General features: G+C 38.5%; 3 protein-coding genes and 1 long non-coding RNA gene across 4 annotated transcripts; 1 reads left to right on the top strand and 3 right to left on the bottom strand.

The window, feature by feature from the left end:
• The first annotated feature begins 769 nt into the window (after positions 1 to 769).
• LOC149117766 (uncharacterized) lies at positions 770 to 1858 on the top strand. Its single transcript, XM_089285638.1, has one exon. It carries the CDS (start codon positions 770 to 772, stop codon positions 1856 to 1858), a length of 1089 nt encoding a protein of 362 aa, XP_089141764.1.
• Positions 1859 to 3985: 2127 nt separating this feature from the next.
• On the bottom strand, positions 3986 to 9242 carry LOC110052540 (LRP2-binding protein-like). The gene is made up of 6 exons (XM_020758669.2): positions 8859 to 9242; positions 7655 to 7909; positions 7340 to 7391; positions 6638 to 6809; positions 5472 to 5637; positions 3986 to 4891 (listed from the first exon to the last, which is right to left on the bottom strand). The coding sequence occupies exons 1-6, from the start codon at positions 9240 to 9242 to the stop codon at positions 4826 to 4828; spliced, it is 1095 nt and encodes a 364-aa protein (XP_020614328.1). The 3' UTR covers positions 3986 to 4825.
• A 2705-nt stretch (positions 9243 to 11947) lies between these two features.
• LOC149117765 (uncharacterized) lies at positions 11948 to 13808 on the bottom strand. Its single transcript, XR_016206218.1, has 2 exons — positions 13718 to 13808; positions 11948 to 12982 (listed from the first exon to the last, which is right to left on the bottom strand). It is a non-coding gene; the product is annotated as an uncharacterized LOC149117765 (long non-coding RNA).
• A 204-nt stretch (positions 13809 to 14012) lies between these two features.
• Positions 14013 to 16741, bottom strand: LOC110052448 (uncharacterized). The gene is made up of 4 exons (XM_089276276.1): positions 16738 to 16741; positions 15661 to 15824; positions 14944 to 15036; positions 14013 to 14327 (listed from the first exon to the last, which is right to left on the bottom strand). The coding sequence occupies exons 1-4, from the start codon at positions 16739 to 16741 to the stop codon at positions 14013 to 14015; spliced, it is 576 nt and encodes a 191-aa protein (XP_089132402.1).
• Between the last annotated feature and the right edge of the window lie 6189 nt (positions 16742 to 22930).

The following is a 22930-nucleotide window of genomic DNA, read 5'->3' as shown; positions in this document are numbered from 1 at the left end:
AACTTTGTACGCAATTCGCTAGGAAAAAGATTTCACGAGCAATTAGTATAGATAATCATACGGTATCGAGTTCAATTTGGAATTAATTTGCACGACTGAGTTTTTCAAAACTCACTCGTTGTTCTTTCCTGTACAACATTGAAAACGGGGAGCGGGTGCCGTTCTCAATGTAACCTGAATTTGAAATGGAATAGGGGAAATCTTGCACTTTGCGCTCAACTGTCTCAACTACTTTTGTCGCCCACTGTAGCTTTCGAATATCCTTGAGTTCAACAAGATTTCAGATAAGTTTGCAACCAGTGAGTCGCTAGTCGGATATTTTTTAAATTAAATAATTTTCTGTCGTGTGGGTAAATTTGGCGGGAAAAAATGACAATAAGTGTGTTTTACCTTAGCTTAAAATTACACAAGCCCCTCCCCCCCCCCCCCCCTCCCTCCGCCCTCCCTCCTCCCAGATGAGGGATCTGAGACACAGTGGGGATGACACTCACGACCATGAAGGCTTACAATCAGAATATAAATAGGAACGCCCCTGAAAACATGCCAATCGAATTGTGAATTAGGCTCGACCCAAGTTGCCCGGTAAATACCAGAACCTGATATGATGTTTTCTTTGCCATTTTGTTAGGAATATACGGTAGAAACATCTATCTTTACAGCACATATAACAAGCTGCATTGAAAGGAATTCAAGTCTGAGATCTCGGCAAGCGTAGGAAGAAATTCAGCATCAAGCGGCATAACATTTTAGCCAATCAAAATTTATTTTGATGAATATGGCTACGAAGACACAAGGGAAGACACGCGAATACAAGAATGGTAGCCAGTTGGTTGACCAGTTATTGGCTTGCAAGGAACGTGAACGGACTCACACTGGAATGAAGGCGTATACGTGGAAGCATTGTAAAAAGCGCTTTAGCCATTCATCAAACTGCAAGAGACATGAAAGAACTCACACAGGAGTGAAACCGTATACATGCAAGTATTGTAAAATGTGCTTTAACCGATCATCAAATTGCAAGCGACATGAACGAACTCACACAGGAGAGAAGCCGTACCCTTGCATGTATTGTAAAAAGTGCTTTAGCCTGTTATCATATTGCCAGCAACATGAAAGAATTCACACACGAGAGAAGCCGTATACATGCAAGTATTGTAAAAAGTGCTTTGGCCGGTTATCACATTGCCAGCAACATGAACGAATTCACACAGGAGAGAAGCCGTATACATGTAAGTATTGCAAAATGTGCTTTAGCCATTCGTTATATTGCAAGGTACATGAACGAACTTACACAGTAGAGAAGCCGTATACATGCAAGTATTGTAAAAAGTGCTTTAGCCAGTTATCACATTGCCAGCAACATGAAAGAATTCACACAGGAGAGAAGCCGTATAGATGCAAGTATTGTAAAATGTGCTTTAACCAATCATCAAATTGCAAGCAACATGAACGAACTCACACAGGAGAGAGGTCGTATACATGCAAGCATTGTAAAAAGAGCTTTACCCAGTTATCGAATTGCAAGAAACACGAGGGAACTCACACGGAAGCTAAAGTGAAGCCGTATACATGCAAGTATTGTAAAAGAGGATTTAGCCAGTCATCAAGTTGCAAGCGTCATGAAGGAAAACACGCAATAGACAGTTCTTTGAAACAAAATCAGCGTGATCAGGGCTTTAAACTAGTAAGACACTTTCAGGAGCCGAGAACTACTCACGGGTGCAAGGAATCTGGTATTTTGTTTTCTTCGACTGAAGAAAATTCAAGCCAAGTTGAAAGCCTGACCTGTTGGATTTGTCAGGAGGAATTTAGTAGCGAGGAATTTCTCATCAAACATTACGATGAGCATATGGCATGAAAACGACAGTTATGACGACCTTCTAACGCTTGAACCTGTTCACGAGATAATTTTTTCTGTTAAAATTCGTGCTTGGGGATTGTCGATATTTGTTTTCAGTTTGAAGCGCCATATTTCGGTAACAGTGACATGGTTAAGAAATATTGTAGCTATCCTATACCTGCAGCTAACGTAACTTCCAGAGAAGAAGTCTGGCAATTTTTTTTTTCTGTTTTTTGTTTGTTTGTTTGTTTGTTTGTTTGTTGGTTGGTTTGTTTGTTTGTTTTTTTTGTTTTGTTGCTGAAGAGAATCGATAAGTAGTCCATTAGTAACTATGCCTGTACTAAACGTTTTTGAAATTGTAATATTCTTAATGCACAAAGGTAAAGCTTCGCACTTAGCTTCACTTTCTTGTACTCCTCAAATGCTAATCATTCTGCCATAACGGTTGATCACTACTTCACCATTATACAAGGCCTGTTCGATTGTCTTCGCTACATCTCCTTCATGACACGGAAGATTACCTGCCCTATTTGTGGTGTGTGCGACGCTTACAGGGGTGATAAAGTATTTACCATTCCCGTCGAGGTTTGTCCGATGCGCCTCTAATCTTGCAAGTGCCTCGATTCGTGATGTTCACCTTTGTAACATGCCACCTAGTCTTTACCTCGTCTGGCACGCTTCCCGACAAGTGAGAGCGAAGCTTGGACAGGTTCCTTTCAACCATGTTACGAGCGCGGCCAGTATCACACCAATCAAACCACCCAGGACAGAAAAGAGACGCGCGTCTGTAATGGTGATGCTCATACAAGTTTTAATATTACTTACCTCGGTGGAAATTACCGGTGCGTTTGTTTTCTGTGCGACCTCTGTCTTTTCAGGGTTTCTGCAGCAAGCCATCTCTCTTGTCGTGGTCGCCAATGCTGCAGCGAATCCGATCGTTTATAGCTTTCAGAACATCGACATTCGAAAGAAACCGCGCAAACTGCTCACTAGATCTCGTCGCTTAGTATATATAAGTTATAAAATTGACCTCATTGCATTTAATAAACGCGTCAGTATAACCTCAACAAACGGTAATCATTGAGTAATCTGTAAATTTGACCGACAATTAAAGAAATAAAATATTTCTATTGTAAATATTTTATATATAGGATTTTTATGCCCTTTCTCTGCTCTTGTATTGTTTTACTCAGAGAGCCTGGGACCGGCAGGGGAGATATTAGTACAATGCAGTCGACCCCCCTGTAAGGGTTTCGCGCAGATCACATTACCTACCAAGCCATAGGCTTGTCATTGCGTCCCTGTTAGTCTGCGGTGCAAGACGTGTTTTCGTACTCCCTCCTCCTCCCCAGGTCCTATTCACGGTTTTCCTTTCAAGTATGTTTTAATGTATGCATTTTTAGCGCCCACACCTTTACTGGGCCAAACTTCTTAAATTTGATGTTTGAATAAAAGCGGCTATGGGCCTTTGCTCATAGCCATATTAGCCCAGTCATTTGATGTGTTTTATAGTAGCCCAGTAAACAGAGCTCAGGCAAGGCAGCACTGGGGTGTGTTTTTTTGGGGTGGAGGAAAAGGGCATAAATGCATGTTTTTTATCTTTTATTTCATGCTGAAGCGAACTAAACTTTCGGACCATGTTTTAGTTTTTGACAGGTCAGTACAAAATGCAGACTGTGGACTGCAAACCGGACACAAAATCCAATTTGCAGACTAAGTACAAAACACAGACTGAGAAGATATAAAGCCGTTTCTTCGTCTAACACGTGATAACATGCCGTCTCATAATTTACATTTAGGGATTAACACGTTATTTTTCTAAGCGGGAAATAATCATGTAGAGTAAGAATCTTGGAGCAAATTAAAGATTGTTAAGTTTCTTATATGCGCAATCTGTATTATGTGCAAAACTCAACCTGGTTTCATGTAGCTGACGCAAAGGGCGAGGAAACAAATTCGAGCGAGTCACGATTGGTTTTGGTTTTACTTCTGATTGGATGAAAAAGTGGTGGGAACTTTGTAAGCCAGTCGTGTAGCGTAGTTGATACAAAACCAATCACTTTTCGACATCTAAATGAAAAGTGCAGGTAATTGGTTTGGTTTGGTTTTGGTTTTTGTGTAATACTCAGTTAAAATACGAACAAAGCTCATGACAATATTTATTTAACTCAGTCAAAATACTCTTCTTGTATATTTTACATGGTTTTCGAGTCAGTTCTGTACAACCTTATGTCAACATATTTACATCTAGGCAATAAATACCGGGAATGAAATTAAAATTACTGTATCTGGCACACTCTAAGTAAGTATGCTACTTTACCAAGCTGAAGTTTAAGAAGGACTCAGCGATTTTCAGAGAAACACAAAGTGATATTAAGAAAAGAAAACGTTACAAAAAAAACAACAAAAAAAACACAAGAAACACTTTATAGGGTGTAAAGATAATAATCATGGTACGAGAAACGGCATTGTATGGGCCTTCAGAAAGTGAAAAACAAAACAAAACAAACAAACAAACAAACAACAACGCAGAAAATGCATGAACCACATCAGAATCTTCTTCTTTTTTTTTTTTTGCTTAGAAAAGAGAAACTTTGCTTTGAATGAATGAAAAGTTATATACACAATCTAGTATCAACACGACAGTGCTTTCAAAAATGATCAAGCCTCGGATTTTTCGAAGCTATTTTTCTTTCACCTTCACTGAGTTAGAGGCGGAATGCCTTTATTCTTTCAAACAGAATAAGTTAAAAACAAGCGTGTAAAATTAAGTCTGATTCACTATACAGGAAAGCTAAAATTAATTGTGCACTGTTGCATATAGAAAGCTATGGATTTTATACACACGATGTCAACGTAGCAAATAGCTATAAACAGCATTTTTCTTGGACAAGTGGATATTTTCTCGTGGTGACCTGCCGTTTCTTCTTACAGGCATTTTGTACACATTCCGTATAGAGTTTGCATGGTTTGACAGTATAAGCTTTAGATATAACCGTAGGTCATTTCATCCTGCAGCCTAGCCACTACATCAAGATCAAAGGAGCCAGCCTACGATGTAAAAATAATAATAAATAATAATAATAATAATAATAATAATAATAATAATACCAATAAAATAGAAAAGTATCGATATTTGAGTTTGAGGATCTTGAATCCTTACAGTGATCTTTGCTAAGATCTACATGTAATTACAAGATCTCATAAGATGTCATTACATGTGTCTCCTAAGACCTTTGTAAGGTCCTCTACGGATCTTTAAAAGACCTTTAATTGATGAAGTTTGGCAGCTCTTTAAATTAAAGATTTCACAAAAAATATCCTTAAAAGATCATCTTGCAAGGATTTTCACCAGAAACAGTGGACGACCTGTCAGTCTTTCCGTGGAGGTGTCAGTGACTGGTAATTCCCCATTCATCATTTATTTCATCTGTTTCCCACCTCCTTCAATTCACTGTAGCCTGAAATGCCAGTCATCTCCCAACCTGATCAATTAGGCTGAAGGCAGGAGATGAAGGACCTTTCAGGCTGTCACTACAGGAAAGAGGCATGTAACATGGCTAAGAAAAGTCCCAGTATACATTGTGACAACAAGCAGTTGTAACCTTTTTCAGCATACAAGTACACCTACCCTTGAATACCAGTGCTTCGCCTGCTCTCTATTTTGTTCCACTCCTAATCCATGATGTAAACAGCGGCCATAAACAAAACATCCTAGGGCGATTCCTTTAGCCACATAGCGAGGCAGACAGTCAGTTTCAAGAGCAAGGCCCTGTATGTCCTCTTGCTCTCCAACACTGCAAGCATGGAATTGGAAAATATATAAAAAAAAAAAAATTAAAATGAGGAAAACCTGTTCATTAAAAGGACAGGCAAGGATTCTATCACAAACAAACAAATAATCAACTAGATGATGTAAAGTCTGGGTGCAGTTTAGTCTGCCTGCAGTACAGACATTCTTACTGAGCAAGTGCTGGATACACGTATTTTTATTTTCCCTAACTGGCAGTCATCTTGGAGTTGCAAAACATGGAGGGTTGGGACAGAAAAACATGTAGGGTGTGTTTCCTTCCCCCTCCCATCCCCTGTCACTCTTCAATCAGCCTCACTCCTGCTCCCTAGGAACATTTTTTCTTCCTCCCTTAAGTCTCTCCTGTAGTTGATCACCCAATTAAAATGTCCATGTTTGCTATTGATAAATAACCTCAGCCCCGCAATTGGGGCTATTCAATCTGTTGTAAAATCCAGCCAACTGGTGATCACAGATGACCACGAGGCACTGAGAAGCAGGGGGGTAATTTGTTAATCATCGGTATGATGACAGACTGAATTAGAAAATGTTAAACAAAGCAATGCAGGCTGCTTTCCCTTGGCCTTTTTTCAAAAAGTGTCCTTATCTTTATCATGTAAGCTCAAATTGGGCTTCTTTATCTTAATAGCCAATATATACAATGTATATTCAAGAATTCATTTGAAATGTCTAGTTCCAAAAAATATCCATACCTTACCCACATAAGGGATTTTTTCCAAGACCCCCCCCTGCCCCCCCTGCCCCCCCCCCCAACCCCTCTGGAAATTCCAACTAAGCTTCAGACATTTCCTTCAATTTTTTTTGTCCAACAGAGCTCCCCACCCCCTCAGGAAATTCCAATCCATTCTGTGGGGGAGTATGGATGTTTTCTGGAACTGCCCAATATTAAGTAAGCTTGAAATCAAGCAAAACAGGAAATTAAAAATTTTAAAGTATGATGTAAATATTCATCGAGGCTTTAAAGGAAATGATTAGGCATCAGTTACCTTTTTGCCACATCAGCAGCCTTGTTTAACAGTTTTCTTCTGTAATAATGAACAGCTAAGTTACCCTGGGCATAGACATTTCCTCTAGCAGCTGCTTCCTTCAGACACTTAAAAGCTGCTTCACCATCTCGCCGAACACCAATGCCATATTCAAACATCACACCTAATGCACCTGAAAATGAGAACAAATTCCAGTGATGAAGGTTATGGACTAGTTTCATGTATCCCATTGGCCACCATAGGGACTTTGAAAATTATGTTGGTTTAAAAATATAAGAAAAAAAAGCTGTTTGAATGGATCTAAAGGATCTAATTAAGGATTGACACAGTCATGTCTCAATACTGCCAGCATTTCCATCATTGGCGTAGCCAGGTTACTACAGTTTTCACAGAGTGACTAGGGGAATTGCTATTCCCCCATCTGCCACCTGCCACTGAATGGGATGCTAGTCTGTTGTGGGGTGCTCAACACAATAGCGAGGTTGCTCTACCAATTGACTAGTATCCATTTATACTTCTCCATTAGCACTGACACTTGTTTGATACCGTACCACTTGTAATAAGAAAAAAAAAACATGAATGTATGCCATTAAGTCAAAGGCTACAGGAGCAAAGTTCACCCTTTCGATTTCCTTAGTGTACTTGAAAATATAATGTTATTCAAAATTATGTAGTTTCTACATGTATGTACACATATTGTACCTTGTGACTCTAGGCTTCCATTTCCAGTGGCTTCCTGATGCCAAAAGTATGCCTAGAGAAAATAAAACAGCATCACTATTACTAGTGAACATTTCCTTCTCAGAAAGGACAATGTTTCAATCACATTAAAGATCATCGCAATTATCTACCCAACTCAGGGGGTTACAAAAAGAAGGCCAGGAAAAAAAAATGAGATTGAACATCAAAAATAAACAAGTGCATGTACATGTAATTCCAGGATATATAATAATATTAGCTGCAGCTGCATCATTGAGACTTAATAGTTGGTGCAGAAAAAGTTAAAGAAAAACCAACCTTTTGCAAGTCAAAGGACTCTTCATCAGGTCGTGAGTAGAACAGACCCAAGACAGTTTGCGCCTTAATGCTCCCACTTGGTTCGCCATCCTGTGCAGCAGCAAGGAGCCACCTCTCTGCCTCCTTGTCAGACTGTTTGACACCAAATCCTTCATAGTAAGCCCTGCCAACATTATACTGGGCAAATGGAATCAGGTGTGCTGCATCAGGATTGGCGGATTCTGCTATTTCTTTGAGATGTTCAAATCCTTTTACCTGAAGAGAACACAAGATTGAAACATTGAAAAGAATACCATATTTCCTGGAACCAGTCAGGGCTTGAAAAAAGCTTAAATTCTGGCTTGCCCTTTGGACAAGCAGCTCTCAAATTTTGCTTGCCTTGGGCAAGTCTTTGTTTACTTTTTTTATTTAGTTGGCAGATGACTTGCCTGGGCCCTTGCCCATTGGGGAAGTAAGACTGAAAAGTTACTTGCCCAGCAAGAAAATCTACTTGTTCCGGATGACCGAACAGCACTCTTTCTGAGCCCTGAGCAGTGCATTGATATTTTATTCCAGGATAGCGGCTCAGCACGGAAATACCAGTTGACAAAATGAGCAGGAGGGGGTAGGTGGAGTTAGCCATGGTTCCGCACTTCTAGTTTTCTAGCAGTCAGTGTAAAATGAAAACTGCAGAGTGTAGACGGGGGGTAAAATGCAGACAAACCCAGGGACAGACTGCAGCCAGTCTGCAGACTGCATTGATCAGGAGTTAACTGCAGACTGATGCATGTACATGCACACTTTTTACCTGAATCGCATTATCATTTCAATCACTGAGAGCTAACCATAAACAGGCTAACCACAGCATTATTTAGGCTAACCCGAGTGATATTCAGGCTGACCTGAGTGATATTCAGGCTAACTGGAGAACAGAATTTCACTGCGATTGGCCTGAATAATCCTGTTTACGGTCAGTAATCGATAGTGAAGTCTACACTTTACCCCTGGTCCGTCTAGCTTAGTATAAAAGACATTTTGTTACTACGCTAGTGCCGTGTATTAAGGCCGGGATTTACACTTCAATTCAGAGTTGATTTTGAAATTGCAGCTTTGGGGCGACAAAAATTGCATTAAGTTTTTTAAACGGATCTTTAAAAAATTATTCAGCTTCCAGAAGTTTTCAGAATAAGCTTAAAGTTCTAAGCTTGCAAAATAATAAGGTTACCGGGTTGGCGTTTGTTCCAATTCCATCATAGTACATCACACCAAGTTGGTATTTTGCTTGAAAATCTGTGCTCTTGATTCTTTCAAATGCGACCAGAGCTTTGTCGTAAATTTCCCGCTCAAAGTAGAACTGTCCCAGTTGAAATTTGGCGAGACTATCACCACCTTTAGAACGCTCGATTAAAATTTCTTCCAGAAGTTCTTCTGATAGCTCTTCTTCGTCTCCTTCTTGCACTGCACCCATAGAAAACGGTCTTGTGTTAGGGAGCTTTTCAGCGCTTAGCTTACGATCGCTAAGGGGTCCGACAGGACAAGAGAAAGGCCGTATTTCTAGAGCTTCTTCGTCCGCCATCTTGGACGTAAGTTGAGCAATCACTGTTGCCATAGTGACGATGGTCGTACGAGCTGGTAAAATAATTCTATTGGGGGAGGGGTCGTACGGGAGGAATTAAAAAATTTCCATCCCATTCCAGCGCGGCCTTTGAGTGCCAATAGCCATTGATCGGAGAAATCAAGCAGTTTTATAATGACTGAACTATTTTGTACAAATATTAAAGGCAAGGGATCGCAAACAAAAATGCTGCTATTTGATCAGACAGCAATAAAAATAGAATAACAATGAAACAAGGCTGATTACTACGAAGACAACTTAACGGGACATCGACCTGGTAGAGTCCAAACTGACAGTTTCAGTAAGGTATGGCAGCCAAAAAAATAGAGCAACAAACAAGAAAGGCCAATTTCATCTAATAGACCTTTTATGAGCTGTAAAAACCAAACCGCTGCTAGGAAAGGGTTGCTCTGTATGGGAATCGCAATCCTTCTCTTCGCTAACCCTAACCCGAGCTGCTATCCCGAGGGACAAAAACGCCTCTAATCTCTAATTTCTTGGTGTTCCCGAGAGCTATCCGGTGGGAATAGTCGATCCCCAAAGGAAATGTTTCCTGTAATCAAACAGTTTCAGATCGCGTAGATATCAACAAGTGGATAAGTGCACGGAAACAAAACACGTCCAGAAATGGTGAAAATCTTTGTCCCAGAATGTTTATGTTTATGTTTATGTTTATGTTTCTTCATGGCGTTAACTTAATTACACTAAAACACAAAATAATAAATTCGTATTAAAGGAAAGGCCAAGGGATAACCTTTGAAAGAGTTCAGGACTCCCCGAATTGGTTAGAAGTACATATTATATCAAAGTAATTGACTAAGGGTTTAACAAGTAAAACTATGTACGACTGGCGTTATAGTAGTTAGTAGTCATAACTCCATGAAAACCTCTTAGCTCCAGCCTTAAAGATACTTACATTCGTAGTAGTATGAGTTTCTATTGGAAAAAGATTCCAAGTATCCGATCGATATTCTGTGGAAAAAACTGTATTTCAATACATTTGTCCTCACACATTTATTTTTTAAAATTAAAGTTGTTATTATGCCTAAGGGAGTAACGATCCCCTTTTGAATAAAACTCTTTATACTCTAATTATCCTGAAACGATTATAAAATATTTTGTAACTAACCTTAATAAACACAAACACTGCATCAGGAGCGCGCATATCAGGATACAGCGAGCGTTACATCATCTGATAAAGAAACTACAGCGGTGAATAAACAAAACAATAAAACAAAGTTGAAAGAGATGCCTTCGAGTGGCTCTTGCAAAAATTACAAAATCTTTTAAAATAGCTTACTAGCCCCTAGTGTTTCATCATACCTACAGGCACGTACGCCTAAAATACTTCTAAAGATTTCACGAATCATGCATAATGAACATACTCCAGTGCAATTAGCAAAACGTTTCAAAATATACATATAGGAACGGACATCAACATTGTCTTCCCCTTGAGAATAAGAATATATATATTAGATCAGCCAGCAATCTTCCCTTCATCAAGGACGTATGATTAGCGGTCGTAAGGGTCATCATTCTTTAGGATGAATTTGGTAGCTCTTCTCTGTATCTTTTCAGACCTTCCAATATTTCGTTTAGTATAGGGAGACCACACTACACTTCTACAGAGTTTGAACGAACCAGAGTGAGCATCACGATGAAGAGTTCGCAAAGGCTTTGGGTCGTCTAAGCCTCTGCAAAATCGTTTTATTAATCCTAGCATTTGATTTTCTTTGGAAACAATTTTATAGAAATGGGAGTTCCATGATATGTGGTCATTGGAGATAATTTCCAAATCTTATTCTTGGTTATTCTCCTTATTATACATTGTAGTCACCATCTGTCTTTTCATTGGCTAAAACCCTACAATTAATTCTGGGAAACAGCGCAACCTACAGATTATTCACTAATCTGCTAGCAAATTAGTGATTAATCCGTAGGTTGCGTACGCAATGCATGATTTCCAAGGGCAATGTCAAGTTCACGTAAGAACATGGCTGGTCGAAAATAAACTGTGTTCGGTGCGATAATGTGTTTGTCGTTATTTTCTTTAAAACAATGTATAATAAAACAACTATGAATTCGGTTTTTGTGATATCCGAAATAATCAAGGTCTCAGTTAGTGTTATCAGCCTCAGCCTTCGGCTTCGCCTGATAACACTTACCTCGACCTTGATTATTCCGGATATCACAAAAACCTCATCCCGGCCAATAATTGTTTATTTTACCCTTTTTAACAATGAACTCACATCTCTTAAGAGCCACCTTTTTACATTCTTGTGTACCCCGCTCCCGTTCCTCGCAAAAGAGACACATAATTGGATGCACTGTAAAGCACCTCATTGACATGCGATAAATCCCTTATTGAACAGGCTTGTTCGGTCAAGATGCCTGGGTATTAGCCAAGTTATTTTTTGCGTCGAAGCTGAGGCCCATGCAGTAGAGGTCCATAAACAAGTAAAAAAAGAACTTGGCTTATATCCAGCCATCTTAACTGACCTCACAATTGTTCATTAATAACCATCCATATTTGCGTCTCTCAGTTAATTTTGCTCAAAATTTTAAACTTTGGCAATGAATGATCGGACAGAAAAAAAAGTTGGTTATTTTCTCATCGGAGTGTCAAAAAATTTCGTTTTCCAATCAATCAATCAATCTTTATTTGTTTTTTGTTTTGTTTTGTTTTTTTTTTTTATTGCAATATCTTACATTACATTACATACAAAAATTACCTACTACTTACAATGTCAACGTAACTTACAATTTAACGATAATAACAAAACTTACAATACTAACATTATTTACGATTTTAATAACTTACATTATAATAATATCTTACATTACAATTTGTTAATATCTTTCATGTAACTGAGGGGTTAGCTAGAATAGGAGGCTTTCTCACATATTAATTTGTGACTTAGATTTATGTTTCTCAATTTTAATTTTGTTTGTCAACATCGCCAAGAAAGCATCAAAATAAAACTCTAAAACTCAATCTTTATTTGTACTCACTCTTGCTAAAGAAAAAAAATACAATTTCAATGAAAATATTAAAAGTAAAAATTAGAGTACTAGCTGCCTGGAATAACCCTAGGGGCTAAATATGGAAAAATATGAATTGTTTTTTTTTACTTTTTTCGGGCCAACTCAATCAATCGCTGTTCGATCAACCGGGCGCTGGGCTAATACATAGGAACAAGCAATAAAATATAACACATATACAAGAACTGAAATGTTTATTTTCACATGCAAGCAGCAAACAATCACTCATAATTTCTTAAATAAAATACAATATAAGTTAAAATATGTTTTCAAGAACTTCTTTGTTTAATACAATATTTGCTCTACTTACAATAAAGCATATTGCTAACACTAATACATTTTTCCAGTACAAAAATGTTTTGATTCTGATACAATATTTTAAATATTAAATAGTGAAATCTGCTTATAAATTGAATGATCCGTTCTATTGTAAAACGCTTGTCCTATAAACTACATTGTATTAATGCTCATATATCGAAAGATACAAATATTATTTCTTATTTTCCTGTAACCTTTACTATAAAGGAACGTATAACACATGCAAAGCATGAAACACATTCATTGTCCATTAAATGAAGTACAAATTAGATAAAACGGTAGAGATGTTTCAGGTCAGCGGCGAGATCCCTGATCTTCGACAAAGTGGCCCAGCTGCGCAGCTTGTTAATTCCGCCTTGGTCACGCGATTCAATCTGAAAAAAATAATGAGACAGTGTCATTGTAAGTTGTGAGGAACTGCATATACTGATGTCATTAAGAAATAGATTGCAATGATAAATGTGGAGGTGCACTGGGAGTATGAAGCCCGGTAAGCTAAAGGAACTACGTCACGATTTGAACTGCGCATCTTCAAAAGTTTAACCCAAATTTCTCAAGTTCGCCGCTTGTAATCCATGTCAATCTTCTCCATCCTTAACCATCCTTGTTCCTTTATGGTTTATTATTATCCCTTTGGTGTTTTTCTATCTTATTAAACTATTATTTTCAGGTTTCTCTCAATTTGAAGGTAGTTTTGTACGTGGCCAAAATAACTCAAAAAACCGTGACTGAGCTCCTTAAAGGTGTGTATATCTTGTCTTGATATCAAAAATAGCAACATTGCTTATTTCCATTGCAATTGTGCTATTTGGACGTGATGTTATCACAGTACAGATTTAAGACAAATTTGGGTGCTTCTCAAATCAACTTTAAGTCCAAGTGGCACTCAGTGTTACTTCAAAAGAATCAATGAAAAGGTCAAGAGGTATTTACATGAAATAGAGTCGGTTGCTACTAAAATAATTGATAGACTCTCCTGGAGCACTTTCCTCTTTTAATCTTTCGGTGTACTCTGTTTAGAAAAACTGTTTCCAGAAAGAGAAAAGCGAAGTAGAAGAGTCGGTAGTTTTATCGACAAAATAACAATTAAGGTAGCCATACGTACGTACCTTGTAAGTTTTTACACGAGAGGACATCTCTCTTCTGGACCAATATTTTACAACTTGCGTTTGCTTTGCATCGGGGAACTTCCTGACATGCTATGAAAAAAGACAAAAAATCACAGCTTAGTTACAAGGGACAGAAGTGGAAGACGCAAACTAACAGGAGGAAAAGTTTGGGAGACCTGGAAATGTTGTGAACACAAGGAAAACTATTCACTGGATTTACAATAAATTAAATGAAAGATAAGCGCCATGAATGGACTTGGTTTAAGTCTAAGTCTACTAGGAATTGGTTCTCTTCTCATCTGTAGAACGAGCAGAAAGCGAAACTAGCAATGCTAGCTCGAAACCCAATATGCCACGATGACCTGACGTCACAAAATGGTGGAAACGAAATGCCTGGGCAGTAGGTAGGATGAAAATCGATGCGTTTGTGGTAACTTACCAGATATCGGGCCATTTCAAGTGTCGAGTTAAGGGCTACGGATACGTTCAAGAGTAACTTGGTCAGGTCAGGATCAGAGTTTAAACGTTCACTCTCGTCAAAGAGAGCGAGGTACGCTGGGTTGGTAAACTCCACCAATTGGCGGCAAATTGCTTCGGTGATGTTCTCAGGCTGAGAATAAAACAACAGAATATCGTTACTTTTCCCCGACAACAATTCCGTGAAGTTTTGGATAACCAGTTTTAAAACTATTTGTCATGTAGGTACAAATTATTTCTGACAATTTATCCCTCATCCTCTTATACTTATACGAATAAAATTTAGGAAAAATTATCTCTAATTGCTCCATATCGATCGATCAATCAATCATTTATTTTATTGTGCACTATTTGCAGAATTTTAAAATTTACATCAGTAGAATAAAATAACTAGGGGAAAAGAAATAAATGTTGCATATGGCTATGGAGAAAATTAAAAAAAAAATAATAAGTGCCGATGAAAGAAATCTGCGCTGATTCTCTAATTGGTTGTGGCTTGGTTTAAAGATAATTTTCCCACCACAGTTACAATCAATCTATGATCACTACAATGCTCCCTGTCTCTTTATATAAGGCTATTACTTCGACATAGGTTTCCGTTTTGTTTGATTCACAGACGTAACAAGATGCCCCCTTCACCTTACGGAAAATAGGATAACGGTATAGGGTATAAGGTGACGGCGTTACGATGTAACGCTGTAACGCAACGCTGGGTCTTTTTTGTTTACACTCAATAGAACATTGCTTACCATTTGGCTCGCTACTGCGGCAAAGTTGTGCCTCAGTATACCAAGTACCAATAATGGCAGGTTGTTACGCCTGTCGCTGAAGTGGACGTCTTCCTGCATTAAACGAAAGAAAGAAAAATTTTAAAAAAGGATCTCTTCGCTTGGGGAAATCCCTATTTGTTATCCGCAAAGGCAAGCTTGCGGCGAAATTCAAAGCGTTCAATTTGCATGAGTATGATACGACAGCAATGTGTGGCTGAGATCTACTGTTGAAGATCCCCTGTCCTGGTATTTCAAGAGCTACAGTCAATTCCGGCAGGGAATTATCGACAATTTAACAATTATCCGCTCTCGAATATCAGTGAAAAGCTCATTTAGGGCGACTAAACTGTCACCTCACAGGTATATCAAACGCCAATAATTCAACTGTTTTGTTCGCGTGCTCATAAATACTTCATGAAGATGTTTTGGTTTTTAGAATTGCAGAAAAGCGTTGTCATTTTGTTATCATGGCTTACAGTGTATAATAACTCAGCCAATTAGATCGAGTATATGTATTCGTGTACTGATAGAAATCTTCTAATCGCTATAAGGCTCTTACACTAATTAGTCAAGTTTTATAGCTTAATGGTTCTAAAATTATAATTTATACTCGTACACAGCTCAGGAACAGTTCAGAACACGAGAAAATGTGTTAAGGAATATGTGAATAAAACGTTACTGAATGTTGCTACTTACATATTTTTTAACTGCCATTACTGCACTTTCTCCCAGTCGCTCGGTCCAGTCCTCCAGCCAGCTAAGGACCTTGCGGTCTTGCGCCTGTTTTGCGGGTGCAGCGGAACATAGTAAAGTGAAGCTTAGGAGTGCAATGACGGAACAGTTTATAAATTCTTTAAAACCTGAAATTGAAAAAGATGAAGTTTTTAATTAGAATTCATGTAAATAGCACAAACCCAGGCTAATGTGGGAATGTTAACTATTTAACCATTTACATTATTCGCTCGCGATTTCCCTATCGCTTAATAAATTGACGAGGGTACAGCCAAGTCACTTATCACGCATAGAAATCGAGATCGGGTAATCGCATTGTTTCGGTGTAAATCTACTAGTCGCTCAAAATTTTATCTTAAGACAGACACTTCGAGAACCCAAAGTTGCGGCCACCATTTCGTTAACAAACGCACACTGGCATTGGTAGGCTACTCATCATCTACAACAGCCAATAAGAGAACGCTATACGTGATAGAACGCTAATAGATTTATTCTAAATAATAGATCGAAGGCAAGAAGGCAACACACGTTAGAAATTACAGTGTTCGTATGGGAATCGGATTATTTTCTTAAAATTTGAATTCTGAACACTTTATGAATAGCAGATACTAGGCAATTATTTTCCGTGAACTTGCCAGCCGCGTAAAAATCATAGACAAGTGTAGGGAAAGTTAGAACTCGACGGAACATTTTCTAACACAATTACTTCCTTCAAATTTGGTCAATGCTGTCACGGTCTTTTGCCAAGTATTGTAACTTTGGTATTCACAAATTGTTCAGAATTCAATTAAAAAAAAAAAATTGTTTGCCGTTGTATTCCCATACAAACACTGTAATTTCTGTGTCGTGTTGTCTTTCCGTCAAGATGGCTTCCAACTGAGACCATGATAAGGTCTATGGAAGTTTCGTTATAGTGTAAGAGAGCTAAAGAGGCTAGCCTACTTGAAAACAAATCACAACTGAAACAAAGTTCTTTTACAATAACTATCTAGTGAAGAAATCAGTGCACTCAAAGGCAAATAGAGAATGTTTTATACATACCCATTCTGGCCGATTCTTGAACTTGTGTGAGTGAAGTCTGTCTCTTTAATGAGCAGTTGAGTACTAATCGTTGATTGCTTTGTTGAACTGCCAGCTTCAATGCATGCGTCTTTTATAAGCAAGTGGACAAGCCCCAAACAATCATTTTTACTGATATACATTATGATCTTCCTTTAGATGTTCCCTTGGAACTTACGTGATTACAAGTAAAGATAAAATTAGCAGGTCATGAGGGGAAGCTAAATATCTGCAGAGTGAGGAAAAAAGAAAAGAATTTATTTTTCTGGGATAGCCCCGGCTATCGATTGCATAATGTTCCGGCGACAGGAACTGTAAACTGGTCGATAATTTTACGGAGTTATGTTTCATTCAATCAGAATGTTATATTTCAAGAAACCGCCGTGAAGCTTATTAACCCCAATTATGGTCAATTCAGCTAGGCTGCTTCTTACATGTTGTTTTGTCTCTAGGTTGTTGGATGCTTTGCTAAAGACCTAAGGAAGTCCGACAATTTACAAGAGCTTAGCACAGCTCAATCTGCTTGCCTCTGAATTACTTTCTTGGAATCTACTTATTTTTTAATGTTGTAGATATATATCTCAAAGAATGTTTCTCCTGTATTTCAAGTTAAGAATAATACTGGGTGTGATTCAGGTCTTCCAGTTATTCCCCAAACCGTTTGCGCTATTTTAAAGACACATTAAAGTTGAAACGAGTTAAGCCTATTGTAACGCGATTATATGAACCCCTCGGCAGTCTCGTGTTCTCTCAGCTTAGTTTCGACCGGCTTTGTAGCTCGCAGAGAACTCCCTGAGGGAATCACGAATTACGGACACTGCTTGTAGAAAATTCCAGAGTTGTTGACTGAGAAACGTATTCGTAAACAAAGCTCTAAAGATCTCAGGACAGCATTTTTGAAGTGATGAAAAGTCAATACATAACATTTGAGTTTAGCCTTTTATCATTTCTCTTTTCCGAGAAAAATCGTCTAAAAATAGATTGTTCTCTAAGATTACCAGCGTTTTGTTACAGAACGTAAGAGCTTTGAACGTGTCACGTCACACTGTCGAGAGGTGACTCGAATAATGGAGATCAACTAGGACGTTCTTTAGCAAGCGCTGATAATTTTGGCCATCTACAAACCCATAGCAGATTTGTTATAACCATTTTGTTAATATTTCTTCAGCTTACAGTGAGAACTGTATGTGTAATATAATGTTTGCGACGATGGGCAGACATGCGAGCACGCAGCAGTTTCATTCCCTTATCGTCGACAAAGGAAATGTGACTGAAAGCGGTAGGAAACTTCATTGAGATTTGGCCAATCTCATTTGCCCGGTTCCATTGAGGGTTTCTTCTTGCAAACGAAAAGCTAACAGACACAATACACGAAATCATTCGGGTCATATTCTTGCCAAAGAAATACTAACTAAAGCAGTTTGACCTCAGGATCAAGCGAGATAATTCTCCTCTTCCTAGCTAATGTTTTTGTTTACATTTTTACTGCCAGCCACCTAATTATGGCATTTTAATTTATTGTATAGTCGTATTTCGTTTCATTTACTTCCTCTTTAAACACGCAAAATTAGCTTCTTTTGTTGTTTGATGAACGAACAACGGTCTTTTTCCGACATATAATGCAAGATAATGCGATTTTTTAAATTTAATTTAACGTTGAATTGAGTTTACAAACCATAAAGGTTTTTCGCCTCTCAATTTCAATTGATTAGCATTGACCGATGCGGAGTGTTTCATGCGTAATTTTAAGGGCAAATATTGTACTGTTTTCGTATGCAAATACTGACACAGAAAACGTACAGATAACGTCTGAGTTGAGTCATTGTGCCCTACTTGAACTTTAAAGTATCAAATTTAAAGAATTCAAGACTTAAAATGAGAAATTACAGGTGTAATTGTAACGTAAGAGAACGGTCGGGAAGTTGTTATTAAAGAAATCCCCTTTTACTTTACCTAAAGAATAAGTTGTCAGCAAACCAAAAATGTTTTAGGGACTTCACTTGCCATAAGAGGAGAGAATTATATTGTGAAATAACGGATATAGTACTGCACTGAAGCCGTTTATATAAACGGAAGCCACAACATTGTAATTTTGGAGCAAGCGGTTTTCGTTTAGGAGTGCGGTGACTGGTCAGTCCGTTTTGATGCTTGCTGCACAATTCTCGATTCTTTTACTTTTTTTGCCATAGCTGGCGCTTTAAACCGTGTGTATATATAGGCACTCAATTGTTTTACACTGTCGGTGCACATAAGCACAAACAAAAATATACGTGGTACACTAGAAAAAAGGAAAAAAATCAACAAATTCGCCGGGATAGCTTGACCTAGCTTTACAGTTTGCTGAGTTCACGTGTGTTTAGTGGACAAATTTTCTCATCGCGGGAAATATATTTTAAAACAACATGTCGCAACAAATCAGTACCGGTATAGTTGAAAATTACTCAACAAATTAGTAATATTAGAATATGACATTGTACCAAACACTAACAATGCCAAAAAAGTCGTTAAACTCTGGTCTTAACGGTCAGCCATACGGTGCAGAAAGTTGGGCAGTGCTTGGAACTATGATCTGTTGTGACTTCCGCACATACATAAACAACTATATACAGAATGGCTGACTTTAAGGGCACCCAGCGGAAGAACTTTTTAAATGTTGTTTTCGGATTGATAAAAATGCGGTTTCGGCTTCTGAAAAAACGCCAGCAGCTATGATTTTCTGAGAGGAGGGGGATATGGGGCTTTGCGGGGCTTTACTAATACGGTGATGCGATGAAAAAGATATCCCGTGTTGCAGTGTTGCGGTGATCGCAACTGAACCCCACGGTGTGCGATGTTTGTGTTTTTTACGCTACGGTGTTCGGTGAAATGAAATGAATGAGTTGCCAGTAATCGGATACCCGTGTTTGCGCGAAGAACTCTGGGATCGTCAGGGGGCAAACATTGCTAGTCGCTAGAAGGAAATGTATGGCGGAAAGTTGTTTCGAAGTACAAGAAAACGATTTTTGAGAGAGATCAACGCTTTTTCGCCGTCGTTTTCATCGCGTATGGATTTGGGCAATGTTGATGTGTGGAATATGTAAGTTTTTGGTTGAATAACCGTGAAATATATGACAAAATCTACCGATAAACTCCGTTGCTTGCGTGAGGTTTATTGTGGAATTTACATCGCGTAATGGTCTGATAATGTTACAAAATTAATTAGGTATAAATCGAGAGGAAATAACCCAGTAAAGCCTTTCAAGTTGTGTACAGGCTACTTTTGGCTTATTTGAAAGCTCAGTCATGCAAATAATACTGGAAATATACCCGGTAGCGATCATTGTACTGTCTGGGGTTGATTTAATTACAAATGAGTCCGCGCGACTCATGCTGTGTGGCTACTGTGTTGCTCAAAACCTTTGCTTTGCTTTTACAAGCACGTATTTCAGTGATTTTCCTTTTCTATAACAGATCAAGGGTGGCTCCTTGAATTTATCTCTGAGTATTTGTATTTAAAAGTGTCATTTGTGCGTGATTATGCTTTCCAAAGTTTGGTATTGACAGTTGAGTGAAATTGCCCGACACAAAGGGTAGTAGTTCCTTCTGCAATTTTCGATTTCTGTTTTAGAGCTTCTTTTCTGTCTTTATATTTAACTTCTCGGCGGGTCTTTTCTACCATTTGCTCCGGGTAGCCTCTCGAGATCAGGCGTGTATTGAAATTTTCAATATTCTCTTCAATGTATTTCACAATAAACCTCACGCAAGCAAAAGGGAGTTTATCGGTAAATTTTATCACTTATTTCACGGTTATTCAAACAAAAACTTACATTTTCCATGTATCAACATTGCCAAAATCCATCCGCGATAAAACAACGGCGAAAAAGCGTTGATCTCTCCCCAAAACCATGTTTTTGGGCGTCGAAACAACGTTTCGCCATACATTTCCTTTTAGCGACTTGCAATGTTTGCCCCCTGACGATCCCAGAGTTCTTTGCGCAAACATGGGTATCCGATTACTGGCAACTCATTCATTGTTTGCGGTGCTGTGGTTTCTCATTTGACCTTTCTCCGACCTAAATTAAGCATGTAAACTTCGCAGTAATCCGTGCTAATTAATTTACAGTTGTATATTTTATAAAACAGCAAACGCAGACCGACACTGGCCAATCCGAAGCTGTTTTCGACCTTTACGGGCATCAGCAGTGTCGACACGTGGGCAATGAGAGGCGTTGTGATATACCTAATTTGTGGAAAATTGTTGAGGCATAAAAGTATTACATTACAAGTATAGAAATTCAAAACATGGGCTAAATAATATGTTTCGGTGACGGTGTTTCGTCGACTTTTCTTGTGGTGATGCGGTGTTCGCTAAGTGTTTTTGCGGTGTTGCGGTGTTCCCCAAGTCCCGCTCTGAGAAGCAATAGCAATTTCGAGAAGAATCAAGTTCCCCTAGCACAGCCTTAATTCACAGAGCTTTAAAAGCCTAAAGCAGCGTTTTTAGCATTTGGGAGAAAACTGTCGGGTAATCCTGATAATGGGCTAGCATGTCTTTACATGGCATTTTGTCCGACATATCCAAACGGGAAAAACAGTTGAATTTGCATCCCCACTTCGACATTTCTGTTTCAAAGGCAAGCTTGCTCCTGTTAGCGAAGGAAACTTAAATATATGAATGGTCATTCGTTTTTAAAATGGCTCCTTCGGGACAAAGTTTTTCTAAGCAAAGCCGCCAGAAATAGAAATGACTCAGTTGTTAGGTTGATGCAAGAAAAAAGCCGGGCTAAAATGATAAAAAAACGTTTCTGAGGCCAGTTTCATAAATAGATCTTTAACAGACCTTCTATCTTGTCGGCCTCACTAAAGTTGGACATACTTTTAAACGCGAAGTTTGTAGAATTATCCCAAGACGAATTTACTGAAGGAAAAAGGTGAAGTTTACATCTCTTGGTCGCGCAAGTTAACATCAAGCACTCTCAGTAAGTCTGATTTTCATATTTCGGGAACGAAAAACTTTGTGTAAGAATCTTTTTTCAGACAGCTTAGCATGTAATGAGGCTGAATTTTTACTCGTCATTTGTGTTTTGAACAGCTTAGCGAGTTGACCTAAAATTAAGAAAGACTCATAAGAATAGTGTGCTATGTGTGACGCACTAAAATCTCCGCTAAGGTACATCTCTACCTGTTGCGTTTATCCGTTTGCGCTTTTGTGTCTATTTTGTACCCATTTTCTGTTTCTTGATTTTGCTTATTTTTCCTTCGACCTCCCTCGAGAAGTTTGAATACTATAAATATAGGCTTAAGTGACATTTTAACGATGTTACCGTTTTAAAATAATCGCTTAACAAAAGGCGTGATTTAATTGTGTTCTTCAGTAATGATTACTGGAAACGATGAAACGGAAATACGCGCAACACAGCTTTCCACGGAAAATAAGTGTGTCACGCCTAGAAGGTTTGGCCGGCAATTGCGCATAACAATAACAAACTAAAAATAATTGTATCTTAATTAAAAGCAAAGGAAAAAATATGAATAGGGATTGCATAACTCTCAGATATACGACCGCTTCCTAATATAGTTTCATCCTTCATCACACATGCCAGCCTCGACAGTCATGGCGCTAAAGTCATAAAATGGAATTTTAAACGGAAACGGAAGCAAATCAAACACGCTGGCATGAGTTTTGTTCCTTCTAGCAATGTTTACTTCTTTCGTGGGCTCGTTGGGTTTTGACAAGTCAAATTTGTCTATTCAGACAACAATTAGATTATTCGCTCTCGATTTCATGCGTGATAGTTCGACTCGGGCTGCGCCTCCGTCAATTATTACGCATAGAAATCGTAGAAATTATCAAACAGGCTGGCGTGATGTTTGTTCTTCTAGCAATTTTTACTTCTTTCATGGGCTCGTTGGGTTTTGACAAGTCAAATTTGTCTATTCAACAATTAGATTATTCGCCCTCGATTTCTATGCGTGATAGTTGACTCGGGCTGCGTCCCCGTCAACTATCACGCATAGAAATCGTAGAAATAACCTACTAGTCGTTCAAAACTTTATCTAAATCCTCTCCACAGACACCTCGAAAACGTCAAGAAGCGGCCGTCATTTTGTTAACAACCGCACACTGCTAGGCTACCCACTATCTATCACAGAATAGATGGTGAGTAGCGTAGCCGATCAGAGGAGGGCATTCGTGATA

Source organism: Orbicella faveolata, unplaced genomic scaffold (assembly GCF_042242905.1).
Source record: "Orbicella faveolata isolate gen_17 unplaced genomic scaffold, um_ofav_v1 contig_1, whole genome shotgun sequence".
NCBI classification, from domain to species: Eukaryota; Metazoa; Cnidaria; class Anthozoa; order Scleractinia; family Merulinidae; genus Orbicella; species Orbicella faveolata.
The sequence above is the reverse complement of the archived record's forward strand: the minus strand, read 5'-3'. Positions and strand labels throughout refer to the sequence as shown.